This window comes from Ixodes scapularis, unplaced genomic scaffold, assembly GCF_016920785.2.
Source record: "Ixodes scapularis isolate PalLabHiFi unplaced genomic scaffold, ASM1692078v2 PGA_scaffold2__306_contigs__length_199485367, whole genome shotgun sequence".
NCBI lineage: Eukaryota > Metazoa > Arthropoda > Arachnida > Ixodida > Ixodidae > Ixodes > Ixodes scapularis.
Window position 1 is genome coordinate 53,161,043 of NW_024609857.1, and position 21,279 is coordinate 53,182,321.

The 21,279-nt window shown below is 46.2% G+C and overlaps 2 protein-coding genes across 2 annotated transcripts; both read right to left on the reverse strand.

The window, feature by feature from the left end:
• Positions 1-10,141: 10,141 nt before the first annotated feature.
• On the reverse strand, positions 10,142-10,938 carry LOC120847850 (zinc finger BED domain-containing protein 4-like). The gene has a single exon (XM_040219762.3). The coding sequence runs from the start codon at positions 10,916-10,918 to the stop codon at positions 10,142-10,144; it is 777 nt and encodes a 258-aa protein (XP_040075696.1). The 5' UTR covers positions 10,919-10,938.
• Positions 10,939-10,967: 29 nt separating this feature from the next.
• LOC115309934 (zinc finger MYM-type protein 1-like) lies at positions 10,968-18,849 on the reverse strand. The gene is made up of 4 exons (XM_040219753.1): positions 17,969-18,849; positions 11,291-11,567; positions 11,042-11,203; positions 10,968-10,976 (listed from the first exon to the last, which is right to left on the reverse strand). The coding sequence occupies exons 1-4, from the start codon at positions 18,847-18,849 to the stop codon at positions 10,968-10,970; spliced, it is 1,329 nt and encodes a 442-aa protein (XP_040075687.1).
• Between the last annotated feature and the right edge of the window lie 2,430 nt (positions 18,850-21,279).

Sequence of the window (21,279 nt, forward strand, 5' to 3'; positions counted from 1 at the left end):
GATTCATTCATTCGGCCTCCCCTTGCTTGGCCGTCGTCCTGTTGTTCAGGTGTTGCCCTCTGGTTCGGTAGCTTCTTCCTGGTCCAGTTTTTCCTCTGCAGCTTTCCTAGGAGCATCAATATAGGTTATATTATTACATGACCTATATAATTCTTCATATTTAGCTTGCAATAAGGAACAATGTCGTTTCCCCTTAATAAAACAGGAGTTTCTTTATTTATAAATCAAGTCTTCGATGTGCAGCAAAAAACGGCCAAAGCCACCCGACAAGGCTTTGCAGGCGGCATTCCGGACTGGCCAGAAATATGGATCAACTAAAATTCTATTTTGCTCGAAGGAGAGCATTCGGCAATATATACAGTACATCCATAATCGACGGGCAAATTCTGGTGGAAGATAATTAGGAGCATGTATTTCTACGTTGCAAAGAAAAAAGGAACTGTGACCATATTGACTAAGTCCGATTCCATGCTTACGATACTTAACGACTAGGTGTTAGGGCAGTTAATATGCTGTAACTATACACATACTGCATAGTTGCAGCGTTTATAACATAGTTATACATTCTGCATAATTACAGAGGTTTGAGAGAGACATTTCTGGGTGTTCTCTATTTTAATAAAGTTTTCCAGCAAAAGTTTATCTCCAGCTCTAAAGTGGCATTGAGTTATACAAAAACATGTTTCCAAAGTACTGCGTCTTTCCGAGAAAAGAGAATAGTGTTTTTCTCACCGCAAAAGTGAACTACAGATCGTGGCGCGCTCAAACTTCGCCAGATACGTAACCCTAGCCTTTGGTGCAACATGCCAAATTTTTGGCATATTGCAACTCTAAATCCTTGGCAAGTCAGTGCTTTCAGGAATCTATAGTATATTTAAAAAATGCTTAAACACTTTTTTTTTCGCACTAGCACTTGATCACATTGCGTCAACTTTCGTGCCATTTCGCGACTTTCGAACTGACAGCTTGAAAAATTCTCTTCTGTAAAGTTTCACTCGTGCAGGCTCCTACCCTGTACTAACCATAAAGGTAAAGGTGTCTCGGCATATTTACTACTACGAATTCGCCGATTTCCAATGCAGCAAGCACCAAGAAAAGAAACAAAGAAGTGTCCTTACCTTGAGTTGATAACCGTTTGCTATTCGCAGCTCCAGCGCGCCGCTCGCCCTCCCGCGGACGAACGGAGAACCAGAGGAGCGGGGACGGCAGCGGCGGCGGCGGCGCGGGAACGGTGGCAGGGACTGTCGGCCTTGATGCGTGAAACCGTTGTAACGAAAAAAGTGAGCGCGTTAAAAAAGAATCCTTGTGCTCCGCCTTGCAACAGTCTTGCACGAAGGACCGGGATGTCTAACTTTTTCGTTAGGGACTTTTCGTGTATAGCATAAGCTGCGGAATTCTGGTCTTGTGCATGACTGCCAGCTCAATCTGTGCTCAACGTGACGGAAAACGCTCTCGCTAATAATGAAGAACTCTATAGTACGGTCTACGGAAAGTCTATTCTTTGCCATAAGTAGGAGAAAACTCGTTGCGCAAGGGGTATGTCGAGCAATACAAATCGGGAATGGGTTCGCGTTTTAAGGCCGTAGGAACATGACCATTTATTCCAAGCACTTTAAAAAGACAGAATGCCCGTACTTGCTTTCAGGATATTACAAAGCAAAAAGGGAAATGATCGAAGCATTTTGAGCGCGTCTGTGTTAGCCAGCCGTTCGTGACGAGAGCTTAGAACGCGCATTTTTGGCCAGAGGGACCGAAATGTTTCAAATAACACGGTACAAAAAATGTACGGTATATTAAAATACTTATTTTTCATAGAGCAATAAACAAAACCCCTAAACACGCCGATTATATTAATAGGCAGTTTTTGCATAGCGCACGACACCTCTAAACTTCAGTTGAACGTACATCGCACTGACGTTCAACCAGCGCTACCAACTTTCACGAGCGGCTTGATAGCCGAGTTGTGCAACTTATTAAAATAGCTTAAGTAAGTGTAAAGGACTGTAAAAAGAAAAAAAAAATCTGGGTTTTCTGGGTTTTAGTGCAAAACCTCGGCGGTTTTTTTTTTTTTTCGGTACTCTTTGATGCGTACTGTAGCTGTTTAATATCTTATAGTGCGCCGTCATCAAGCTTCTCCTAAAAGTTGGGGCCGTCAGTTTGACATCAGTGGACTACATGGCAAACTGACGTTTCGGAGTGTCGTATATGTGACAAGGAATGTAAGGACTACAACACTTTTTTTTAGAGTGATGTGCACGGCAACGCTTCTGGAGCGCACTGAAATTTGTGCTTCAAAGGCGCAGAGCCAGCTTGCAGTTGTAATGCTACACCGCACAGTAGCCTGTCCCCGCAGGGGGCACCTGTGAAAGCAGGTGTTTGGAGAGTGGCGTCTCCACGGACCCCGAGCCATGCGGGTTCGCCCGCCCACGTCTGGCTGTGCGTGGCTTTCCCGTGTCCGGGGAAAAGGGCATCCTGGTGGTTGAGCCGAGCCCGGGGTAGGTTTGGACCCTTCGGGGCCCCACGGGCGAGGCAATACACCACTTCGGCCCCCGCTTCCCGTAGACGGGTGTCCTGGCTTGGCCCGACCAGGATGATTCAGTCAGTCGCCTTTTCTTCTACTATCCCCTCCCTTCTTTCTCCTTTCTCTGCTCTTCTCTTTACATTCTCACCTTCTTTGGCGGCAAGGGCTAACCTTGGGTGGAGACATATACCTTTCTCGAACCACACTTGGTTATAGTTACTTGGTAGCACTGGTAGTGTAGCATACCCAGCCAAGCCATACTTGCTATGGGGTGCTACCTACCCCCTTGTTGGGCTCGGTGGTGGGTGGTGCGCCACAGTTTCTGAACATCCTCCGCCTTTCATGGCTTCTCCGCAAACCCTAAACCCGGTTCGGGACGAACCTCTAAGAGGCAGCGTCCAGAACCACAGACTATTGAAAAAGAAACTGTCGAAACATTTTCAAAGTGTTTTGTTATTCACTCAGATGACGAGCAAAAACCTGTAGCAAAGATGTCACCTTTTATTGTCGCCAAAGTGCTAGAAAACCTTGTTGGATTTTCTTACAAGGCCAAGAAACTGCATTCGGAAGACCTTCTTGTTGAAGTGAACACTAAAAAGCAAAGCGAAGCGCTTCTCAGACTGACCAACATTGTGGACATGGAGGTGTCGGTGAGCCCTCACCGTACACTAAACACGGTCCGTGGTGTCCTGTCTGAAGAAGCCTTTCTTTACACCAGTGAAGATGAACTTCTTGAAGGACTAAAAAGTTCAGGTGTCGTCGATGTCAGACGTATAGTGTTCCGCAAGAATGGTGAAAATATCCCTTCAAAACATGTTATTCTCACTTTTGAAAGACGGGCACTCCCAGAGACGGTCAAAGCCGGTTACCTCAACTGTCGCATCCGCCCATACATCCCCAACCCCCAGCGGTGTTTCCGTTGCCAGCGCTTTGGCCACGGATCACGCAGCTGTCGTGGGAAGGAGACATGTGCCAAATGTGGAAATGAGGGTCACGTGTCTGATGGTTGCGAGGCAGAGGCACACTGCGCAAATTGCAGAGGACCACATCCTGCCTACTACCGAAGCTGCCCCCTCTGGAAGCAAGAGAAGGACATCCTCGCAGTTAAGGTTAAAGAAAACCTGTCGTACGCAGATGCAAAAAAGCGCTTTTCCTTCCTTTCTAAGGGAGGTTATGCCGAGGTGGTGCGCAGAGGCCCTGCACCACGCTCGGAGACAAAGGCCACTCAGGTCTCTCCTAAGATCTTGGTTGCCGACCTAAAGGCCCCATCCATACAACAGAGGCAGCATGCTGCTCCCCTGGGCAAGGCCGGGCCGGCAATAGCCGTGCCCGCCCTCCCTTTCAAGACGGTGGCAAGGGGTCAGCGGGCTCACTCTTCTCGCGGAGAGGGCGCTCAAGCTGACTCCTCTGCTCAGGACAGGCCAGCACTGGCTGTACCTGTCAACACAGGCCGCACTCCTATGGAGGAGAAAAAGCAAGTTCCTCAGCCTCAGTCTCTGGAGAGACAGCCAGGAACCAAGGAGCTGTGTGGGTCGCATGCAGCTCCCTTGTCGGGAAACGAGGTGGAACAGATGGATGGGGTAGAACCCCTCCCCAGTTCATCAACCACCCTTCCACCCAGTTCTGGTCGTGGCCGCGGATCGGGGCCTCGCGGCACGGACCCTCCCAGGCCGGCAAGCAAGTCTGCCTGCAAGGCTCAGGAAAACCCTAGCGCTGCCTTGTCTGCCCCCTCGTCGACTCCGGGTTCTGACCAGGACGAGATGGAGTGGCAGACTACTAAGAAACAAAAATCAAAAAAACCTGTAATTCCTCCCAAGTGAAACAACTGACTCACCTTTCCATCTGCTCCAGTTTTTTGTCCCTAAAATGGCTTCAATACTCGTCCAGTGGAACTGCCGTGGCCTTCTAAGAAACCTGGACGATGTAGAGCATCTTCTGGAGGAGTACAAGCCACGAGCGCTGTGCTTGCAAGAGACTCATTTGAGTCCCAGTCGCTCTAATTTTCTGAGACGTTACCAGGTTTTCCGGAGGGATCGCCCGGGCTCTGGCAATTCTTCTGGTGGAGTTGCGGTGGTCCTCCCGAGAGACGTTCCCTGCACTGAGGTTCCACTGTCCACACCACTTGAAGGTGGCAGTTCGGTTCATGCACCATAAAGCTCTGACAGTATGCTCTTTATATTTACCACCTTCTTTCACCTTGAAATGTTCAGATTTTAACTCGCTGTTAGATCAGCTTCCAGAGCCTTTCCTTTTGATGGGCGATTTTAATTGTCACAACCCTTTATGGGGGAGCACACGTCAAGATGTCAGAGGAAAAATTGTTGAGTCAGTTTTAACCACACGAAGTCTCTGTCTTTTTAACACGGGCCAGCCAACCTATTTTAGTCCATCATCTTTGTCATCAACTTCCATCGACCTTTCACTTGGTTCTGCTATTTTACTTCCAGATTTTTCCTGGAGTGTGGATTTCAATCCACGTGGAAGCGATCATTTTCCTACTCTTTTAACCTGTAGCGTAGCCCCTCCTTTAATCCATACACGCCCGCCTCGTTGGAAGCTTAACAAGGCTAATTGGGGCCTTTTTAAGCAGGCATCGCTTCTAGCATATTCTCGTCTCGAAAGTCTCAGAATTGACGAACTCAATCATCTTTTAACCGAGCGCATTATCACAGCCGCCAAGTTGTCCATCCCGCAGACATCTCAATTTCTTCCTAGGAGGCCAAAGCCCTGGTGGAATTCGGAATGTGAAGAGACACGCAAGAAACAAAATCGGGCTTGGGGTATTCTGAGACGATACCCCACTAGAGATAACCTCATATCCTTCCGGAAAATGAAGGCCCGTGCACGCTACGCCCGAAGAAAAGCCAAGCGGGAAAGTTGGCAAGGCTATGCTTCCACTATAAATAGCAGTACCTCACCTAAGGAGGTCTGGGATCGAATACACAAGATCAATGGTTCCTATCATGCATTTAAAATCCCCTTGCTTTTTAGGAATGGAACATGCCCAGACACACTCGAGGAACAAGCTGATATTTTTGGAGAACATTTTGAATATATATCCAGTTCACATCATTATTCATCTACTTTCCTTCGACACAAGCTGAAGGCTGAGAGCAATCCCTTGAAAACCTCAGGAGGTGAACAGGAAGAATATAATGCTACATTCAGCTTGCACGAGCTTCTCGCAGTTCTTCATAACACAAAGCCCTCAGCTCCTGGACCAGATGGTTTACATTATTCAATGCTGCAGCATCTTCATCCTTCTACACTCGATGTTATTTTATATCTTTATAACCGCATATGGCAGGAGGGCTATTTTCCTTCATCTTGGAAGGTAGCACATGTCCTTCCACTTTTGAAGGCTGGTAAGGATGCTTCTTGTGTTTCCAGTTATAGGCCCATTGCTCTTACCAGCTGTCTCTGTAAGACACTAGAACGAATGATTAATCGTAGACTAATGTACTATTTGGAGCATGGTAAGGTACTCGACAAATTTCAGTGCGGCTATCGTTCATCAAGGTCTACAGTCGACCACTTGGTCCGTCTCGAAACTGTTGTGCGTGAGGCCTTTGCGCACGGGCAGCACTGCCTCTCCGTGTTCTTCGATCTCGAGAAAGCGTACGACACGGCTTGGCGCTTTGGCGTTTTGAGGGACCTGTCTGACCTCGGACTACGTGGTCACATGCTTCGTGCAATTCAGAGCTATCTAGACAGGCGCACCTTTCGAGTTCAGCTGGGAAACACACTCTCCCGTGAATTTCTGCAGGAAAATGGAGTGCCACAGGGGGGAGTGCTAAGTGTCACCTTGTTTATAGTTAAAATGAACTCCATTGCTTCAGTAATCCCTCCGTCGGTTCAGTACTCTCTTTACGTCGATGATTTACAAATTTCAGTTTCCTCCTGTAACCTCTCAGTCTGTGAACGCAGGGTTCAGCTAGGCATCAACAAGCTTACTGAGTGGGCAGACAGTAATGGGTTCAAGTTCTCTCCTGAGAAGACTGCATGTGTTTGCTTCAGCCGCAAACGTGGAATTCTTCTTGAACCCTCCCTAACAATCTACAATAGTAATGTTAATGTCCAACCTCAGCACAAATTTTTGGGTCTTACGTTTGATAGTAAACTGAATTTTATTGCTCATGTAAAAAGCCTGAAATTGAGAGCTCACAAATCTCTCAATATCCTTAAAGTTCTCTCGCACCGGTCTTGGGGCTCAGATCGATTGTGCCTCCTGCGGATCTATCGCTGTTTGGTACGCTCCCGACTAGACTATGGCTGCTTTGTTTATGGGTCTGTCAGACAGTCTGTTCTCAAGATGTTGGATCCCATTCATCATCTTGGGCTTCGGTTGGCTACGGGTGCGTTTCGTACATCCCCTGTGCCAAGTCTATATGCAGAGGCTAACGAGTGCTGCCTCGAGAGACGTAGATTCGCATTGGGCATGATGTACTCTCTTCGCATCCGATCTGTACTCCAGCGCCCTACTCGAGAAGTTGTTCAAGAAACACGCTCGGACCGACTGTTTCTTGCAAAACCTGGCGTGATCCCTCCGTTCAGTATGCGACTGAAGACCTTGGCCGAGTCTGTCGGATTTGATGTGGCATCCCAGGTAGTAGAATTTCATGGCATCATAGCACCTTGGGAGCACCCTGACATACACTGCAACCTGTCTCTTGCACAGTATAACAAGAAAAACACTCCAAGTGCTGCGCTTCTGCAAGAATTTTATGAACTGGCTCAATTGTATGAAGATCATACAAAGTTCTATACAGATGGGACAAAATCTGAGACCTTTGTTGGCTGCTCTGTCATTGGCTCTTCAGTGGAAGTTGTAAGGCGGATAAACACTGCCGCTACCATTTTGACAGCGGAGCTGTATGGCCTCCTGCTGGCTACGGAACACATAGCCCGCCACAGGATACCGCTGGCAGTAGTTTTCACGGACTCTCTGAGTGCCTTGCGTGCCATCTTTTCTCTGCTGCCTACAAGGAACGCCCTTGTTGTTGAAGTTCAGAAGAAAGTTATTGTGGCACCTAGAAACCATTGCACCATTGTCTTTTGCTGGATTCCCAGCCATGTTGGTATCCCAGGCAATGAGGCGGCCGACCGTGCTGCTCGCGCATGCGTCAGCAGGGAGGTAGACATAAAAGGAATCCCTTACGTGGACTACCGCTCTTCTGTAAGGTCTCGCATACAAGCCCAATGGCAAGCCGAGTGGAATGAAGAGATCTACAATAAGCTGCATCTCATTAAGCCAAACCTGGGTGAATGGGCAAGTGCCCGACACCGAGAACGGTTTTATGAAGTAATACTGTGTCGTTTGCGCATTGGCCACACGCATCTGACTCATGGCTACTTGCTCCGTGGGGAGGATGCCCCTTTGTGTGAACAATGCGATAAACCTCTAAGTGTTCTCCATTTTTTAATTGAGTGCCCTTTCTACGAACGGGAACGCCAATCTCACTTTGCACAGTTGTACAGAAATCACACTCCCTTACACCCAATGTTGTTGTTGGGTGATGAACCATTCGTGGCTTACAAGCAGGTTTTTAAGTTTTTAGATTCTATTGGCCTTCTACATCAATTGTGAATTTCAGTTTCTCACTCATGCCCATTGTTGTTTGTGATTTAATCCAGTTTTGTCTCATTCCTTTTATTTTTAACCCTGACCACTAGAGTCCTTTCTTCTCACTTACCCTCAATGCAATAGTTTCCTTCTTTGGCGCTCTTTGGCCTCAGCAGCCCTTGCGCCATAAAACCCCAATCCCAACCAATCCCAACCAACAGTAGCCTGTGGTAGCAAACTTTCTATCAATACCCATAAAGCAGTTTGATTGCGTGTGGCAATACACTAAAACCGAGAAGGTGAGCAGCGAGTTGTGAGGCTGGGACGCGACCAATGCTGTGAACGCTGCTCTTCCGAAGCTTGACGGTCACCGTTCGCGGCTCTATTTTTAGAGAACTAAGGGCCAAGCGAAGCGCAAACATATCTTCATCACCCTGAAAAAGATTCTGCCACTAACAGTAACGTGGCCGGTGCCTAAAACGCGCTCGCTCACCACAAAGCTTTGCAATTTGAGGTTTCTGCAACTTTTAATTAACAGCGTGCTAGTTTTCCTAACGTGCATCCACATCTCCGTCACCTGTAATATGATCCCTCCCTAACCGCTTCGCATTTGTAGACAAATAAATCCTTTTTAGCGCGCTGAACAGCGTCAGCGAGCAGGCGCACGGGATATCCTGGAGAATCTATCCCCGTCTCTTCCGCCATCTTGGAACTACCGTCCCGCCACCTATAGGGCGTTGGAGTTGCGAATACATCCTTCACGCTCCAACGAAGTGGCAGCCCAATGAACTAATGATCACCGCACTATTCAGCACTCGCAGCAGTAAAATAGCATAACTTTCTTGAATATCTGCTGTAACCATGCCACAGATGCCGTGCCTGCCAACGTGCCATGTGCGTTTGCGCTCCTTCCCGGACGCCATCTTTGTTGCCCAGTGTGTACAGACGTTTCCGAGGATTCCCGCCAATTTTAACAACAAAAAAAGAAAAAAAAAAAGAAAACCCGGATATATATAAAAAAAAATTCTGACATATTTAATTTCCATGCGCAAGTTTCTCTCATTTTGATATTAAAAAAAAGTACTTTGTGCAAGTGCTATGATTCCGATTGTACCAATATCTTAATTGTAACTGGGCTGAAAAAAAACAAAATATGTACAATTTTTCCTCCATACGACTTTCATCAAAAAATCACACAATTTAAAGTAGTGGCGCGTTTTACAAGCCTATTTACACATGTTCAGTGAAAAAAAAAGTGATGAAAAAAAGGTGTAGCCACTTGAAATTACAAGTGGGACATCTGAACCTAACTGGGATAATTTTGACTAAACCAGTTGAAAGTGGGAATTGGTAAAGTGGGACCACTTGTGAAACCACTTTAAATTTTCAGTTGGGAATTAAAATAACCAATGAAAGACAACTGAAGATAGAATTGTGTATCAGGTGTCAATTGAAAAGTACAGTTGTGATAATCAACTGGATATTTTCGTCCCAATTGGCATAACAGTTGTACATCTTAATGCCAGTTGGATTCAACTAGTTAATTTGGTGCCAACTGAGCTTGCAATTGCCACCAATTGGCACAACCAGTTGTTTACTTAATGCCAAGTGGATCCAACTAGTTACAATTGGCATCAATTGAACTTCCAATTGGAACCAACTGGCACAACCAATTGTTTACTTACTGCCGATTGGATCCAACTAGTTACAAATGGCATATCAATTGAACTTCCAATTGAAACCAACTAACACAACCAATTGTTTACTTTTTGACAATTGGATCCAACTAGTTACAATTGACATCAATTGAATTTCCAATTGAAACCAGTTGGAAACAACTGGTACCAATTGAAATTTCAATGGTTCTCAATGGTCATTTTTAGGGCTGGGCGTCGATTAAAAATTTTAACCCGATTAATCGCTACCCTTTAATCGATTAATCGGTTGACTTTAGTAAAAAGCAAAAGTAGACATTTTGTCCTTACAATTTGTTTTATTGTATGATAAACGGCGCATATATACAAACTTAATTGAGAATAAACGTTGATGTAACGCACTCACAGATCACAACCCCAGCTGCGAAGGCAAAGAAGTTTGTTGACATTTTCCGGCAGGAGCGAGTTTCTTTGTTTGTTGACGATCATCCCTGCTGCGCTGAACAGACGCTCGCAGGGCGTTGAGGTGACTGGGACACACATCACACTCTTCACAATTGGCACAATTTGAGGAAACAGGGAGCCCTGAGCTCGCCACCACTGTAGTGGGTCCAGTTCATCGTCCGTCACCTCGGCCATCGATCGATAAAGCGACACTTGGCAGGAGATGGTGGGTTCTTCAGCTTCCTCCGAGAAAACGTATTTTCTTTTTTTCTTGGGCGTTAGATCAGTAGAATCGTCCGAAGACGCATGTGTTAGCTGGGAAAGCCTTTCCCACACAAGTTCGCGGCGATCTTTTTCGATGCATGCGAGGCTCTTGAAACAAGGATCGAGACACGTTGCCAGTTCATAGTCGTTGTATTGCGGCCACGCGCGAAGCCTCTCATCGATAGAGTCCACCAGCATGGCCTTGAAGCGGCAGATGAAGGCAGGGTCACAGTCATTCGTCTTCATTTTATTCTTTAGCAGTTTTAAGGCTGGAATAAGTACAGACCGAGTAACGTACTTGTCCCCTCCAAGGAGCTCAGTAATGTCGAGCAGGGGCTTCAAAACTTCCCGAAGCTGCTCCAACATGTCCCAATCGACGTCTGTGAGGTGGGGCATCGACGATTTAATGGTACTGCTGTCCTCCATGGAGCGGCGCAAAGGCTCCTTCAGTTCAAGCAGGCTGGTTATCATTATGTACGTGCTGTTCCACCGTGTTGCGATGTCCTGCTGAAGCTTCTTCTTAGGTGCTCTGAGTTCAGCGGCATGTTTTGAAAGAACGGCCTGGTTGTTCGAACTGTGCTTAAAGTGACCCACAGTACGACGACAGGCGGCTAGCAGTCGCTCCACACCCGTCACGCTGAGCGCCTTGTGGACGCACAGCTGAAGCGTGTGAGCTGCGCACTTCAGACTCTGAAAGTTTGTTCTCTGCACCCCAAGACAGATGTTGCGGGCGTTATCGGTACAGACAGCTTTTACCTTTTCAACGATTCCCAAATCTGTAGCAGTCTCCAATACCTCACTGGCACATTGTTCCGCTGTATGGCGCTCAGCTACGTTTCTCACCTGCAATGTTGCCGATCGAAGCATCCAGTCGTCGTCGATCCAATGCGCCGTTATCCCGAGGTAGGCGTCATTGGCGATGGAGGTCCAGAAGTCCGCTGTTAAGCTGGTGAAGCTGGCTGCCGAGAGTTCTGCTTGAAGACGCTCCCGTCTCGAGGTATACAGGGCATCCACCTTGGCACTCACTGCACGACGGGACGGCGGCTGGTAAGACGGAGAATCCAAGGCAATCTGAAGAACTTTCCCTAGTCCGTGATCTTCCACAATATTGAGAGGCCGGCTAGAAGAAACAAGCCAAGATGTAAGGGCTTGTGCAATAGTTTCTTTTTTCTTCAGAGAAACCGGCCTCGAAGAGAAAACGACGATAGTCGTCTGCTTTTTTGCAGATGATTCTTGTTGCAGCGAGATGCTTGGGTGCTTAGCTCTGAGATGGTATTGAAGCGAGCTTACACTTCCGCTATATGCGAAAGCTTTTTTGCAGATGAGGCAGTGAACTTTCTTTAAGTCAAAAACTTCGCCTTCGGAGTTTACTTTAAACCCGAATTTCCCTGAAAGGTTGCCCTTCATACTCCTGTATTCGTCCATGCCTGCGCAGGGTGTTGTGATGAGATACTTCTCAAACAAGTGACTGCGGCGCGACATGAAGGGAAGAGGAAAGACGGGGGCAAGGGAGACGGGGATAATTGGGGAGCGTCGATCCGTCGAGGACGTCCCTGAAGGTGTTATAGGAGTAGTACATGAAGGACAAAAACAGGATGAAACATCGTCGTTCATGTAACTTTACCCGCACGCTCTAATTCCACGACGTCCTTGAAGCTTTCAACAAACAGAAAATCCCCGGCGAAGGAAAGGCCCTTTTTACGGGGAAAAGGGAAACGAGCCCATCCGGCTGCGCGCGGCGCCAACTCGTCAAAGACGACGAGAGAACGGGGGAACATCTGGAAGCACTTTGCCACGGGCAGTGCAGGTCCGCCAAGGTCGGTGCGTCAAGAGGCAAAAGCGACGCCGAGAGAGAAATTCCAACCACACAAATAAAACACAGGATCGAATACTGAAGCAAGCCACGACCACGGCCGGCTTTGCACCACGCTGAACGAGCGGAGAGACGAGCGAGGTCACGCTGTAGCGACCGCAAGGACGGAGCATAACCCACAATGGGGATCAAGGCAGCCTTCGGAAGAGCTCTAGCTTTGTCGCTGCAAACCCGTAAGCCAACATGCTTGCGTGCCTTCAAAAAAAAAAAAAAAAAAGCTGCTGCGTGTGCTCAAAAAGATTGAATTCATGACCGAGGTCACCGGACTTCCGTAAAGCCTGCTTTCATTCTGCTTCTGTTTTCGCTTTTTTCTTCCAATCCCACGTGACTCACGACGAATGATTTGTTTGTTGGGTGTTACCTACGAGGTGAACAAGGAGCAAGTTTGTATGTTCGTTTTAGAGGGAACGGCACCAGGAGAAAGGAAAAAAACGTATATTTATTTACTTTTGTTCGCCTCATTTTAACCGATTAACTGGTTAAAAAAATTGATCGCGATTAAAGCATTAATCGATTAATCGGAAGGTTAATTGATCAATTGCCCAGCCCTAGTCATTTTTATCTGGGACTTGAACACCTTGTAGGGTTTTCCTACAAGGCTAAAAAACTCTACTCTGGAGACCTCCTAGTGGAGGTAAACAACAAAAAGCAAAGCGAAGCACTTCTCAAGCTGAACACCATCTTTGAAGTGAAAGTGTCGGTGAGCCCTCATCGCACACTTAACACCATCCGCGGAGTCCTCTCCGAGGACGACTTCTTGCACACTAGTGAGGAAGAACTCCTCGAGGGACTCCAAGGTGCGGGTGTCGTTGCAGTAAAACGCATTATGTTTAGAAAGATGGTGAAGAAGTCCCTTCAAAACATGTCATACTTACTTTTGAGAGGCATACACTGCCAGAAACAATCAAGGCTGGATACCTGAACTGCCACATCCGCCCTTACGTCCCCAACCCCCAGCGGTGCTTCCGTTGCCAGCGTTTTGGCCACGGAACACGCAGCTGTCGAGGGAAGGAGACATGTGCGAAGTGTGGCAGTCAAGATCACGTCTCTGACATTTGTGAGAATGTTGCCCTCTGCATTAATTGCAATGGACCACACCCCACTTATTATCGTGGCTGTCCCATCTGGAAGCAAGAAAAAGAAATCATTGCTATCAAAGTCAAAGAAAACATCAGTTATATCGAAGCTAAGAAACGGTATTCCTTTATGTCGAAGGGATCCTACGCCGACGTGGCGCGCAGGGGTCTTGCGCCACGTTCGGAATCGAGGGCTACCCAGGTCTCACCTGAGGTTCTGGAGGCAGCCCTCAAGGCCCCAACCCCCCAGCTTGGGCAGCAGTGCCCCTCTCCTCCTGGAGGGAGTGCACAGGCTGCTTCGCTGGTTCCAGACAGGTCGGAAAATGCCGTACCTGTTCGCACATCGCGGTCCTCTTTTGGGGAGAGGGGCGAAACTCCCGCCCGACCTCCTCAGAGAGGGCCTCCTCTTCGAAAGAGCGGCACAATTCTCGTGCCGCCCCCCCAGTACATAAGGGGCCGGAGGAGGTAGAGTTGAAAGACACTCTGCCCAGCACCTCCGGTGCCTCTTCGGCTGGTCGTGGCCGGGGAAAGCCACCCCGTGCAACGAGCCAGCCAAAACCTTCAGGTAAAAGCTCGCCTCCAGAAGTGGAGGCGATGGATGATACCTCCGAGTCACCCACTTTTGCATCCGACCAGGATGAGATGGAGTGGCAGACTTTGAAGTCCAAAGGGAAAAAGCCAGTGGTCCCTCCCAAATAACCATTAATTTAATACTCTCAATTTTTCATTGCCTCTCACTTTTTAATTTTACATTTCACCTTTTTAGATAAGTGAAGAATTTACATTTTATGCATTGGAACTGTCGTGGTCTTTTACCTAATATTGATGACGTTAACTATTTTATGGACGATCTTCGGCCTATTGCCCTCCCATCTCCAAGCTCATCATACACAGATTTTAAGGCGTCATCAAGTTTTTCGTAAAGATCGTGTTAATTCCACTTCTGGAGGCGTGGCAGTGATTGTGCAGAGCGGGGTTGCCTGCTCCGAGGTCCCACTGTGCACCCCACTGGAAGCCGTAGCGGTACGTGTTCTTTTAGACCGTCTTATAACAGTAGTTTCTATTTATTTGCCTCGAAATGTTCCCCTGCATCTCTCTGAGCTCCAAGGACTCGTGGGACAACTCCCTCAACCCTTTTTAATTTTAGGTGATTTTAATGCCCATCATCCTATGTGGGGTAGTACTCGTCTCGATTCTTGAGGCAGAGTAATTGAGCAGTTTTTACTATCATCTCAAATATGTCTTTTTAATAGTAGAGAGCCTACATTCTTTAGTTCAGCTCACAATTCATTTACATCTATTGATTTATCTATTGCATCACCTTCATTACTGCCTTGTTTTTCTTGGCAGGTTCTTAATAACCCTTTTGGGAGTGACCACTTTCCTATTACTTTAGAGAGCGACATTTGTTTTCCCACTCTGTTAAAACGAATGCCTCGGTGGAAGTTAGACAAAGCCGATTGGTCTCTTTTTAAATTAAGCTCCACGCTGGATACATCCTTGTTTTCCTCCATGACTGCGGATGAAGCCACATTGTATGTGACAGAGCAGATAATAAATGCCGCTCAGCAGTCAATTCCCCAAACTACCGGTAATCTGCCTCGTAAGTGCAAACCTTGGTGGAATAAGGAGTGTGCGATTTCGCAAACGGAGCAAAATAAGGCATGGGGCAGGTTCAGGCGGTATCCCACCTCAATAAACCTGGTTGAGTTTAAAAAACGAAAAGCTAAAGCCCGGTGGACCCGTAAGCGATCTAAACGAAAACCTGGATTAAATATGTGTCGTCTCTAAGCAGCTTTGTAACTGCTAAGGAGGTCTGGGATAGATTCAAGAGAATCAAAGGGGACTACAGGGGGTTCAGGATTCCCGTTTTCAACCCTCCATGTGCGTCACTGAAAGATACTGCCAACGTTCTTGGGAAGTACTTCTGTTCGGTGTTTAGCTCCTCTAGTTATTCAGATTCCTTCAAGTTGTTTAAACGACGTGCAGAGCAACATAATATAGTCACAACGGGATCAAACGCTGCACCTTATAATCAGCCCTTCACACAGTACGAGCTAAAGAGTGCCCTTGATATAAAAAGCTCTCTGCTCCTGGACCCGATGGACTGCATTACGAAATGCTGCGTAATCTCTCTCCAGAATCTCTTAAATCCCTTCTTAATTTCTTCAATTCATTGTGGATGAGGGCTAGCTTTCCAGCGGCTTGGAAACGGGCACACATTATCCCTCTCTTGAAGCCGGGTAAGGATCCATCTCTGCCTTCTAGTTACCGTCCGATAGCTTTAACCAGCTGCCTTGGGAAGACATATGAAAGACTGATAAACAGGCGGCTGGTGTACGTTCTAGAAAAGGAAAGTATTTTGGATAACAATCAGTGCGGGTTCCGCCGAGGACGATCCACTTTGGATCATTTGGTGCGCTTAGAAACGGCCATACGTGAAGCATTCGTGTATAGGCAGAATTGTGTATCGATATTTTTTTACTTGGAAAAGGCCTACGATACAGCTTGGAGATATGGCATCCTCCAAGACCTTTATGGCTATGGAATTCGTGGCCGTATGCTGCAGTGCATAAAAGATTTTCTGACGGACAGGACGGTTCAGGTTAGATTAGGAACTGTTTTGTCGGATCCATTCGTTCAGGAAAACGGGGTTCCCCAGAGAGGTATCCTGAGTGTTACACTTTTTGTTATCAAAATGAATTCTCTCGCTCAGGTTTTGCCACCCTCCATTACATACTCACTTTATGTTGACGATATCCAGATCTCAGCATCGTCGTGCAATCTCTCGAGCTGCGAGCGCCAGTTACAGCTTGCCACAAATAAGCTTGCCAAGTGGGCAGACGAAAACGGTTTTAAGTTTTCTCCCGAGAAAAGCGTCTGTGTCCCATTTTCTTTACGCCGTGGTCTATCACTGGATCCATCCTTAAAACTGCAAAGAACCTGCATCCCTGTCAGGAAAGAGCACAAGTTCTGAGGTGTTACCTTTGACAAAAAGCTCAATTTCATTTCTCACCTGAAGTCGCTCAAAGAAAAATGTCTCAAAACTACGAATATTTTGAAAGTCTTAGCCCATAAAACTTGGGGATCTGACAGGAAATGCCTTCTACCGCTGTACAACGCTCTTGTTCGATCCCGTCTCGACTATGGGGCTCCAGTTTACGGTTCTGCACGGCCGTCCGCGCTCAAGATGTTGGATCCAGTCCATCACCTTGGACTGCGACTCGCAACAGGTGCTTTTCGGACGTCCCCCGTCCTCAGCCTGTATGCTGAATCAAATGAGATGTCACTCGAGAAAAGACGCCAACATCTAAGCTTAACATACTACTACAAGATACTTGCGAACCGTAATCATCCAACCTACAACTCCCTCCAAAAATCTAGATATTGCCGCCTCTTCCAGAATAGGCCAAGCATCGTAAGGCCCTTGAGTTTCCGAGTACAGGAATTTTGTTTCTCACTTGATCTTTGTTGGGACAAAGTTAATCTTATGCAGAATGTAGAGTGTGTCGCCCCCTGGGACATAGTGCCATTTGCTTGTGACTGGGCTCTCGCAAGGTTTAATAAACATAGCGTCTCTGCCCTTATCATCCAACAGGAATTTTCTGAGCTTGAGAAGAAGTATGAAGGCTACACACATTTTTACACTGATGGTGCTAAGACGTCGTCATTTGTTGGCAGCGCCGTACATTCTGATTGTTTTATTAAAGTGAAACGTCTAAATACTTTCTCCAGCATTTTTACAGCTGAAGTTTATGCAATGTCTATGGCCACAGATTATATTCTCCGAGCTAAAATAAAGCAGGCTGTCCTATTCGTAGACTCCCAGAGTGCTGTTACCGCAGTATGCTCTTTGAGAGTTACTAAAAATATGCTGGTGCAGCAACTACGAAATAAGCTCAATAAAGCTGTACATGGAGGCTTAAATATAAAATTTTGTTGGGTGCCCAGTCATATGGGAATAAAAGGTAACGAGGAAGCAGACAGACTCGCTACATCCTCAGGTAATCTTCTCCCGTCTCGTGCCTGTTTGCCACACCAAGACATTAAACCTCTAACAAAGTCATCCCTTCTTCGTTTATGGCAGTCTGAATGGAACATGGAGTGCAACAATAAACATCATATTACCAAGCCGGTTCTCGGGCTCTGGGAGAACTCTTCTCACAGGAACCGATTCCATGAAGTATTGTTGTGTCGACTTAGAATCGGTCATTCTTACATATCACACAAATATCTCCTTTGTGGGGAGGACCCACCGGGGTGTGAGCATTGTGGGGATACACTTACCATCATGCCTATCTTGTGGCTGTGTCCAGCTTTGGACAATGAACGTCGTACCCACTTTCCTGAATTGTTTCATTTCCAAATTTCATTCCATCCTGCTCTTTTACTGGGAGAATATCCCTTCATCCCATTTGACTTATATTACTAACGCAGGTTATATTAATCAGATCTAGTTCCGCATAGCTAATTATTGTTTTGTAGCACAGTAACAATAACAGCTTGTTTTCCTTTTAACTTTGTTTGGCGCAGTATGGCCTCCGTTGCTGTTGCGCCACAAAACCCCCAAACAACAACAACATGTCTTTGATTACAGCAAAAAGAGTAGCGGCTGTGGTATCACTCGGGTTGTACAAGCCAACAAAAATCTCCTTTACATGCAAAGTGTCTGGATCCACGCCCCTGATGCACAGCGAGAACTGCTCAGATGATGAAACGTCCGTCGTGCCGTCGGCAATGATGCTGAAGAAGGTTGAATGCTTTACCTCCTGTATGATGCCTCGCAGCAGCTCGTGAGACATGATTTCAATGACTCCGTTTTGAACGTCAGCGCACAGCCACTTGTCCCGCCTTTTCATCCACATTTCCAAGGCCGGGACGTCTTGAGAACTTTCGTTGAGTAGAAGCCGCAGGTTTCCATCTTCATACGAATGTCCGTGCAGGGCCTGACTCGAGCGTGCAAGGTATCTGATGGAACTGAAGACAACACGGAGTGCCGTTCGCGCCTCATTCTGCTCCTCCAGGCTGTGCTCACTGAGAAGCTTGATCACTGGTGCTTTCTGCATTCTCTGCAACAAGCTATCCACAGACCGGCTGTGGCATTCACTTTTTTCATGAGTTCTGAACTTCTCAGTGGCCTTCTTCCAGTTCCTGAAGCCGGATAAAATGAAAGTCACCTCGGCACCACGAACACTGTTTTCGCATTTCATAGTGCACCGTGCCACACATTCATAGCACAGCACACTGTCACTATCGCAGTTATAGTGAAGCCATCTGAACTTCTCGAGCCATTCAGGCAAACAGGCTCTCCCTTGAGCGTTTTTAGGAAACCGATAGTCGCTGGCTGGATGAAACTTCGTTACGATGCTCGCAACAGAACCTATTCGAGACGATTGTGGGGCTTGGGATTCCTCCACTTCTGTCCGTGGTCCCGGTGAATGTGCAGTACTCATTTTCTTGTCACCCACACTGCACTCAGTGTCACATGGCACTGTTGTCGAAGAATTCCCAGTGTGTTTTTTTTTTTTTTTTCTTCGCGGCATTGTCCTGCAACCACTTGTCCAAGGACGTTCTTTTAAGAGGAGGGGGCATGCTTGCAAACCTTAGAGATTTCGAGAAACAATCAACGAATGCCTGTTTATTTATTTTATTTATTTATTTATTATACCCTCAGGGCCGAAGCATTACAGAGGGGGTGGGCAACGGAAGTACAAAAACGCTGAAAATGGTTAGTCCGGCACAGATCAAGAATAGTAACTTGTTAGTGCTTCTTTAAAGAAATCAGAATTGCCAATAATCGCAATGGATGAGGGAAGGCCGTTCCATTCACGAGATGTTTTTGGGATGAAAGGTTTGAAAAAAGAATTTGATATGGAAGTGGGTATACCAACTTTGCAGCAGTGATCGAGGCGAGATGATACGTAGATGGGGTCACTGATTAGTTGCTCTTTTAAAAGTGAATTGGCATAGTAAATTTTAAGAAATAAACAGAGACGGGAGATAGTGCGACGAGTGGAAAGAAGGGGCAGAAAGCGACTAGCTTTCATGAATGTGATGCTTGATGTACGATGGTAGTTTGATAATATAAAACGTGCAGACCGGTTTTGGATGGCTTCAAGCGCTGATATGAGGCTTTCTGCACCGGGATCCCAGACCGAGCATGCATATTCAAGCTTTGGTCGCACCAGTGTTTTATAAAGTAGTAATTTTAATGATGATGGAGCTAGAGAAAAGTTACGTCTTAAATATCTAAGCATGCGGTTACTGTTATTAACGATATATTCGGTGTGAGTTTTCCATGATAGGTAACAAGAGATATGAACACCTAGATATTTGTAAGTTGATACGTTTTCAAGGAGGTTATTTGATAGGAAGTAGTTAGGACAGAGTGCTGCTTTGCAGGAAATTCTCATTGTCTTACATTTCATAATGTTTAGTTTCATGTGCCAAGCATGGCACCAGGAAGAAATTGCATTTAAATCAGATTGAATTATGTGTACGTCAGTCATTAGTAATTTCACGGTAAACAACGCAATCATCCGCAAATACGCTTATGGAGGAGGAAATGCTAGTAGGTAGGTCATTTATATATATTAAGAATAAGAGGGGGCCTAGGACAGAACCTTGTGTTACACCGGACTCAACGAGGGACGATGACGAGTTTTTGTTATTGACAGTTACAAATTGCGATCTGTTAGTGAGGAAACACTCTAACCAAGATAAGATATATGGATCAATACTGACTGGGCTAAGTTTGTATAGTAGTAGTTTATGCGTTACCTTATCGAAAGTTGCAAAGTCCAGAAAGATGCAGTCAGTCTGAGATCCACGGTCCAGAGCCGAGTGGAGGTTGTGGGTGAAAACCAAGAGCTGAGTATCACATGAGAAAGATTTGCGGAATCCATGTTGAAAAGGGCTAAAGAAGGAGTTGTACTCCAGGAAACGCGAGAGCTGTGAAGAAATTATGTGCTCCATAATTTTGCAGGGTACGCTAGTAAGAGATATTGGCCTGTAATTTAAAGGGGAGAAACGGTCACTAGCTTTGTAAATTGGAACAACCTTCCCTACTTTCCAGTCCTCAGGTAAGACGCCATGATCAAGTGATTGTTGAAACAAAGATGACAAGATGGTCGATGAGTACATTTTGGTATTCTTTAGAAATTTCGCGTTTATCTCGTCGACACCTGATGCCGACGACTGCTTGAGGTTTTCAATAATTTTAACAATACCGGGTGGATCAAACACAATTGGTAACATGGGCAAAAAACCAGAAGATGGTAGTATGGGATGGTCGGCACTTAAGAGACCACTAAAGACACTGATGAAACATTCGTTGAAAGTCATAGCGCAATCTTCACCGGAAATCACCTCTCCACCCGAATTTTTAAGTTGTATAAAATTTTTGTCGTCAGGGTTGACTAAGTTCCAAAACTGCCTTGGATTGTTAGTGAGCATTGAAGGTAATTTTATGCTGAAGAAGTTATTTTTAGTTTCATCGACGGCCAATTTGTATACTTCAGCTGCCGAATGGTACGCGGCCCAGCGATCAGGAGACATTGATGATTTAGCTGTTCGAGACAAGCGCTTTTTCTTATTAGACAGCCTTTTTAAAGTCGTATTATACCAAGGTGATTTCGAGTTTGATTTGACAACACGAGAGGGAATGTAGTTGGTGATCAGTGAAATAATTTTATCTTTGAACAGACACCAATTGCCTTCAACCGATCGCTCTGAAAAATTCTGCATATAAGAGTCCATGAATGTATAGCTCGCGGTTTATGGATTCAAAGTCGGCTCTGGCGTAATCACGGATGTGTTTGACACACCCAGCAGAATTGTTCTTAGGAATTTTTAGGAAAAAATGCAAGGCTAAATGGTCACTA

Coding starts and splice junctions, on each gene's coding strand:
- LOC115309934 (XM_040219753.1), bottom strand. CDS start 18,849: ATGAGTACTGCACATTCACCGGGACCACGGACAGAAGTGGAGGAATCC. Junction 11,568..17,968: donor ATCAAAGACATGTTGTTGTT/GTTTGGGGGTTT, acceptor TGTTTCTTCTAG/CCGGCCTCTCAATATTGTGG. Junction 11,204..11,290: donor TTCGATCGGCAACATTGCAG/GTGAGAAACGTA, acceptor ATCGTTGAAAAG/GTAAAAGCTGTCTGTACCGA.
- LOC120847850 (XM_040219762.3), bottom strand. CDS start 10,918: ATGATAACCAGCCTGCTTGAACTGAAGGAGCCTTTGCGCCGCTCCATG.